This window comes from Carassius carassius, chromosome 9 (assembly GCF_963082965.1).
Source record: "Carassius carassius chromosome 9, fCarCar2.1, whole genome shotgun sequence".
NCBI lineage: Eukaryota > Metazoa > Chordata > Actinopteri > Cypriniformes > Cyprinidae > Carassius > Carassius carassius.
The window spans coordinates 28,954,857-28,962,583 of record NC_081763.1 but is presented as its reverse complement, the minus strand read 5'-3'; the positions used below and the strand labels follow the sequence as shown (position 1 = coordinate 28,962,583).

Sequence of the window (7,727 nt, the reverse complement as noted above, 5' to 3'; positions counted from 1 at the left end):
TCAGAAAAGCGGTTATAAAAAAAGAGGAGAATTTTTAATGAACCCCTTTCTTCTTGTCAGTACATGTAATGTTTAATACATTTGATACATTTTATTTGATACATTCATTTGATACATGGTATATAATGATATTACTCCTATGATCCTTCATAAATAATTCTAATATATTTATTTGATGATCTTGCTTTATCAGTGTTGAAATAAGTTGTGCTGCTTAATATTTTTGTGTAAAGAAAAAAAAATGATACATCTTTTCTCAGGATTATTTAAATTGTTTAAATAAAAGCATCTGCTAAATTAATGTAAATGTAAAGGACAGAATGTATTTGAAACAGAGAAGTGTTTACTGTCACCTTTGATCAATGTAATGCATACTTGAAAAATAAGAGTATTTATGTAAGGAGGAGGCTGAGGCAGTATAAGAATCCATTTGCAAGAGTTTATTAAGGAAAGATCTTACAGAGGCTGTCGTGAAACCAGGCAGAGAGTCAGTACCATAATGGCAGTCTGATCTTTCAACATGCACAGGGGAAATCCAAAAGGCAGAGACGAGTAGGCAGGACACAAACATCAGTCTAATCAGGCAGTAAATCCAATGGGGCAATCCAAGAGACATGAACGAGAAAACAGGCAGAATCAAAAACGAACAGAGGGAGCGGTGAACAGTCAGTACTCAGGTGAGGGCTCCCTCTGCTGGCGTGGCGTTACCATTTAATTTTCAAAAAAAAAAAAAAAATCTTACCTACTCCAAACGTTTACAGTAAAGAATACACAGTGTAAATTAAAGGGGTTTCAACGATTAAAACAACATTCCTAAAAAAATTTTTTTTTTAAATTAATCTTGGTTTTGTCGTTCTTCCACTAATTCATGAGACCAATATTTATTAAAGTTAGCTGTGAAATAGGATATATGTCTTCATCATATTCAGTGATCTTCACTAATTATTAATATTGGAAGCCTGGACAAAAGTATTTCACGCCTGGAAGAATTTGGCCATGTAATGTCATGTTTGTTCATGTGTTTATGATTTCAATAATTATTAGCTTCGTACACAATAATCACTCCATGTGATAAACAAGTTCAACAGTAAATTAAAAGTAATCAAAAAGTCAATCAAAAAGCATATACATTTTTTTCTCCCGATGGAGAAAAATGTGGTGTATTTAGCAACGCTAACTAGCTAAACCATAAGCTTTCAGAGCCACTTAAATAGCATAGCATAATTTAGCATTATTTTGTAGCATATGCCATTGATGTTTCATATGCAATTTGCTATTTTTCAGAACTCAAGAGACTGCAGAAGTACTCAGGTGTGTCTTCATTACACATTTATATATGCTTTATAAAATTTGTTTTCTGCCATTGTTTCATTGTTTTGCAAAGCTAATTGTCCATCTTCCTTTTCAGTTGATGTAAATCTGAATCCTCGGACAGCTCACACTTACCTCTACATTTTTGAGGACAGGAAGGAGCTTAGACATGCAAATAAATGACAAGAATTCCCAGAAAACCACAAAAGGTTTGACCGTGTGGCAAACGTAATGTCCAAGGAAGCCTTTAGCTATGGAAGACACTTTTGGGAAGTGAAGGTTGGAGGCAAGACTGACTGAGATCTGGGAGTAGCCAAACAATCTGTCAACAGAAAAGGAAAAATTACAATCTGTCCAGCCAACGGCTTCTAGATGCTTAGCTTAAAAAATGGAACCCAGTATACTGCCAACACATTCCCTCCAACTTTCTTCAGCATTAGTCACAAACCTAAAAGTGTGTCTGTTTACCTGGACTATGAGGAGGTACATGTGTCTTCTGGGACCCATATCTACACTTTCAAAAATGCTTTCTCAGATAAGCTCTACCCCATCTTCATCCTGGGACGACCCAACGGGGAAATGAACACTGCTCCCCTTATCATCAGCAGCATCTGAAACAATATGCTAGCTCTTACAACTCTTTCACTTTCTTTACCATTGGCATTATAGGATGCAATTAATTGTATTATTATTACCATTACAAAAAAATATATATATTTATTATTGTGTGCTTGCTAAAACCTTAGACTAACATACTAAAGCACATGTAAAGTACTTGATTATAACTGTAACTTATGTTTGTTTTTTGATTTTACATTTAAAGTTAATATAATTCAAATGTATTAAATTGCAGATTTGCCTTTGTCATTATGAATGTGTAATTATAAAAATATTTAAAAACATGACTATCAATAGAAATGAAATAGTTTACCATTATTGATGGTCATGTTTGGCAGTACACTTAAACCATATTTCAAATACAGTACAATAATCATGAAATGACGTTAGTATAAAGATGCAGGTTCTACATAAGTGGGTCAGCTAAATGCATTTAATATACATTTAAACTATAATAAATGTTATTTATTTTAATTGTAAGTAACAATATTTTAAAATTTTCAGAAAATATTGCATTTGATTTGCAATTAGGTATATTTTTTAAGGTATATTATTTCCAGTATAAGTACCGTTTTTAAAATGATTAAACATGCTAAGAAACACTTTAGCAACCCACAACATCCCAGCATCACGGTGGTGAAATTTTGCTATTATTACAATTAATATAGGTTAGGACAATCAAATTATGATGATGCATTTTTATTTAAATATTATTAAAAAAATATAATCCATTCTTTTGAAAATGTAGAAGATTCAAATCCAAAATTAATGTTCCTTTATTTATTTATTCCTTAAATGCTATGTGTAACTTTACACATATGCCATTGTCATGAGAAATGAATGTAAGACTTTAACATATTGTACTCACTCTATGAATTGTTATGAAAGCCAAATGACTGAAAGGTTGTAAGAAACAACAGAGTTCACTTCAATGAGTAAGAAGGCAATGGATGAAAAAGAGGACTAGGTTAGGGATGGAGAGCGAGGGCGAGAGAACAGCGAGTCATTGTGTTGGTACACCAGGCACTGGGAGACACACTCAAGACACATTAATGCATTCACACACTGACAAAAACACGCACATAAGCGAATGCTTCTGCCCACCGCTACACAGACCCGAGCTGGCATCCCAGAGGGCAGCACTTCACTCCTGTCTTTGCCTCTGAATCGCACAACCCAAGTGACATTCGCTCTATCTGAGCCTATTCAGAGGTCTGAATCTGTAGGTTTAACCTCCATTACAGGTTTATGGCATTTCGGGTCAAGCTCTATATCCAGATCGAAGTTACCCAAAGCAAGAAGTTGGAGGATTAGCAGATGAGTGACTGTGGAAGGAGTTAAACTTCAGAGACTTTGTTGTCGCCCATCAGGTAACAACAATTTCAGTAATTTATTATGGAAATCAGAAGTTTGGTTTAGCAAATGGCTTGATATGTTACTAAAAGAACTAACAATTTTGTCTAGACTGTTTTTAAACTTGAGGTTCCCAACTGAGACTTTAATGCTTATGCAGCACTGTTACAGCAGCATTCAGAATTGACATAAACAGACTCAAGTCTGCTTGGCCCACTCTGAATGATTTAAAGAAAGCTTCTTGTGTCCAGAGGCTCCTCATGTTTTTCTGAGATAATCCACTCACCCCACCAGGCGTAGATCTACACCCACCACAGTGTGAAAAGAACCCATTCTCTAGGATGTATATTGAATCCAGTAATGCTCACTGTACATAACAGTGCCCAAATATTTATGTATAAAACCACATGAATATTTAGAGGGATGTTCTGTGTTACAAGTTAAGCTGCATAAACACGAATGTATTAAAAACAACATGGTATGGTATAATAGAAGCACATAGGACCAGGTATTAAACAATAAAATAAACACTATTTTATGCTGCAAGATTTAAGTGCTGATTTTCACAATTTTATGGAAGTGAGGCAAAAGCCTGAAGTCGAAAGCAAAAAAGTAGGTGCTTGTTCACATGACAATCTGAAAATTTTACATTGCAGATGCCCAAGAGATATTTAGCAGGTTTAATATCTAGTCTTGTCTGTGACTCCAAATCCTGCCATGTGTTTTGACTGGAAAAGACCTCAGCAATGACAGACACTTGTGTAGTGTTAAACCAACAGCAATCAAACAACTTTGAAAGTTGTATGTGTGGGCAGCATTATACATTACACTTGTTAACATGTGACTGGTGTGATAAATCTCTTACTTACCTTATCTAATAACCTTTCTGTATAATCCAATCCAAACAAATGAAACACGCATTAATACCAGAAAGTGGCATTTTTCCTGGATAAAAAGATATTCTACTCACACGAACAATATATGGGATGGAAAATCAGAAGTTTGTCCAACAAAAAAAGTAATTCCACCAAGGGTACAATAACTTGTCACTGGGATAGTCCCCTGAAAGGGACATATTTGTGCCCTATCTATCCCTAAACTCTAAGGTACTTAAATGCACCTTTTAGGAGTAAAGTATAAAGTTGTCCCTTTGAGGGTACTACCCCAATTACAAGCCATTTTATACATTTTCCTGCAGCATATGCCACAGATGCTGTTGATAGAGCTTATCCCAGGGGAGTCCTGAGAGTTCCAGAAGGTCCAGTTTCCAAACAAAACTAAACTTATGTCGAACCCTAGTCAAACAAACCTGTTCCAGCTAATCAAGGTCTGGTGTGTTTTGGCAGGTTGGAACTGAATTCTACAGGACATAGGCCCTCCAGGAGCAGGATTGGTAACACCTGGCTTAACTCAGAACTTCTCTTTAAGACAGGTGTGTCCAATCCTGCTCTTGGAGGGCCTTGTTCCTGAGTTTAGCACCGACACACCTGCTTGGAAGTTTACAGTGATCCTGAAGACCTGGATTAGCTGGATCAGGTGAGTTTAATTACAACTTGCTGGATTGTGGCTGTCCAGGAGCAGGATTCTACATGACTGGTTCAAGCACATTACATTTTGAAGAGTCCAGAGTTTAAGTCCTGTCTGTGTGTGTTTTTAGAGTTTATGTACTGTTACAACAAAGAATAACGTTCTGTAACTAATACACATTCATTTGTTCCAGTCTTTAGGTCCACTTGTCAGCCTACTCTCTTTATTTATTGGAAAGACTTTGGAAAGACTTTGTCTTTGCAATTCTTACTGACGTTGAAGTCTATCGAAGGCTTCTGTCTGTGCTATCCATTGGACTCTTCCAAGTGATCATTCTTGGAAAAGATTCACCATGGCAACTACCGGCATGCAGCTGTTTGGCTTGGTCCTGTCCATCATGGGTTGGGTGGGTGGCTTCCTGGTGTGCACCCTGCCCATGTGGAGGGTCACTGCCTTCATCGGAAACAACATTGTAACGGCACAGATCACATGGGAGGGCCTGTGGATGAATTGCATCTGGCAAAGTACAGGGGAGATTCAGTGCAAGGTCTATGACAGCCTGCTGGCTCTTCCTAGTGACATGAAGGCTGCCCGGGGTCTGACGGTTCTCGCGTTACTCATCTGCACACTGGCACTCACTCTGGGTGTTCTGGGTGTCAAGTGCACACAGTGCGTGGGCCTCCCAAGCCCCAAGGCACGCTTGGCCCGAGTGTCCGGTGTGCTCTTTTTCATCGCTGGGTTCCTCATCCTCATACCTGTCTGCTGGACAGCCCATTCCATCATCAGGGATTTCTATGACCCCTATGTGGCGGCTCCTCACAAACGTGAGCTCGGCCCTGCACTCTACCTTGGTTGGGGAGGTTCAGCTCTGCTTTTGATCGGTGGATCGCTCCTCTACGCAGGGTCCAATCCCCCTGGGATTCCCTCTTCTCCTACATTTAGCAGTGGCGAGAGCAGCCCACGTCGAGCGGGTGGACCAGCCCAGGTCAAGGGTTATGTTTAATGACCAGCATCGACACACCAGTCCCCGAAAGCCTTCTCTTCTAGAGTTTCCCATTGTGATAGATTCAAGTTAATTTTAATCTATTTTTTATTATTCAGAATATTTCTGTAGTGGGATGGAGGTAGTAAATAGAAATGTGAAATCAAGTTTCCTTGTCACCTCTAATGTCCACTTATAAATCTGTCTTTCTTTGCTATTCAATAATAAAACCTTAAATCCTTTATAGTGTCATCTCTGAATTTTTGGGAGATCTGTCTGTGAATAAAGATGGTTGATGATGTCACTCATATAACTTAAAGGGATAGTTCACCAAAAAAAAGAAAAAGAAAATGATTTCATAATTTTTCTAACCTTCATGTTGGTCTAAGCTTGTATGACTTCAATTCATCTTTGAGACACAAATGAAGATATTTTTTTATGAAATCTGAATGATTTATGTCCCTCCACTGAAGGGCATTACACAAAAACACTGACTTTTCTAAAAGTCATAAAGACATTGAATACTTTTGCAAAATCTGATGTATATATCTAACACAAGAACAAACCTCATTGGTTCTAGTATGACAAACAATTATAGTTTACCATATTTGATGTGCTCCACATTTGTGCGTTGATAAACAATTTTATGTGAATAAAGGCTAAATTAAACCTGTTCATCAAGTGATCATGTTTCTTTAGAGATTCATTAATTCATATAGATTACTTAAAGTCTTCATGAAAAATAGTCAAAGTTTTGGTGACATGGACTTTTTAATAAAAGGTCAGAATCTCTCAGGTTTAATTTAAAATATCTTCATTTGTGTTTATAAAATAGATGATAGTCTTATGACTTATGGCATAATATTCTTTTTTAGGTGAACTATCACTTTAAGATGCTAGCATTAATGAATAAATAAATCTTCATAAGGTCATTCACAAATTTTGGATTTGCAGAAAATCTGATACACATTTAGTTCCAGATAAGTCAAGTCAAGTCACCCTTATTTATATAATGCTTTATACAATACAGATTGTGTCAAAGCAGCTTTAACAGTGTTAAACAGAAAATTCAGTTTATCAGTTAAAGTCAGTTCTTTGTTGTTTCAGAGATGTCGTCGTCCAGCCCAGTTCAGTTCTCAAAACGAGCATGGTGTGGTTTAATTTCACATCAGATAAACCTCTACCTCTCATATAAAAAGTTTAAATTAAGCTATTATTGGCTTGTGTTGTCTCTGTCTGAGCATCTCTGGCTGTTGTTATGGGGGCTGCTTCTACAGACAGCAGTACAATACCACTGTATGCTGCACCACCAGGACAACATTGACAATAGCTACATTGTTTACTGCGCCAGGTAGTGACTCATGTATGACCTAATGATACGAGTGAAAATCCGGGGTTGTAAAATATAGAAAAGTGTTTATTGTTGTCTTGACTGCTGGAGTAAAAGGGATAAGGCACCAAGGCTTATTTTTACATAAGGCACAAGTGTTACATTCAGGTATTTCACATTACTTACAAATGTACAAGAGAGTTAAAGATACGCCATTGTTTGCAACAAATATACAGTATAAATCATGCAATGACTGGTACACTCAAATTTTCTGATTATTTTCATTTCTTACCACAATAATCAATACAAAATTACTTTATTTTGTTGTAATAGCACTAAAACGGCCAACTAAGCAGATAATAATAGATAGATAGATAGATAGATAGATAGATAGATAGATAGATAGATAGATAGATAGATAGATAGATAGATAGATAGATAGATAGATAGATAGATAGATAGATAGATAGATATGAGAAAACAAATAAACATTTCAAAAGATAAATAATGTTAGGCTACTGTCAATTGGACTGCTTTTATCGGACATTTGTTTCATATCGTGCGCGCATGCGCGTGCCATCCCCGGCAGCGAAACCTATGAGTGAA

The 7,727-nt window shown here is 36.8% G+C and overlaps 1 protein-coding gene across 3 annotated transcripts; it reads left to right on the top strand.

Annotated features, from left to right (window-relative positions):
• Positions 1–3,019: 3,019 nt before the first annotated feature.
• On the top strand, positions 3,020–6,033 carry LOC132149516 (claudin-4-like). Of its 3 annotated transcripts, none has more exons than XM_059558835.1 (3): positions 3,020–3,299; positions 4,711–4,818; positions 5,003–6,033. In XM_059558835.1, exon 3 carries the CDS (start codon positions 5,162–5,164, stop codon positions 5,810–5,812), a length of 651 nt encoding a protein of 216 aa, XP_059414818.1. In that variant the 5' UTR covers positions 3,020–3,299; positions 4,711–4,818; positions 5,003–5,161; the 3' UTR covers positions 5,813–6,033. The 3 variants fall into 3 exon arrangements, with proteins under 3 accessions (XP_059414818.1, XP_059414817.1, XP_059414816.1); XM_059558834.1 differs by having other exon boundaries at positions 4,629–4,818; XM_059558833.1 differs by lacking the exon at positions 4,711–4,818.
• Positions 6,034–7,727: the final 1,694 nt, after the last annotated feature.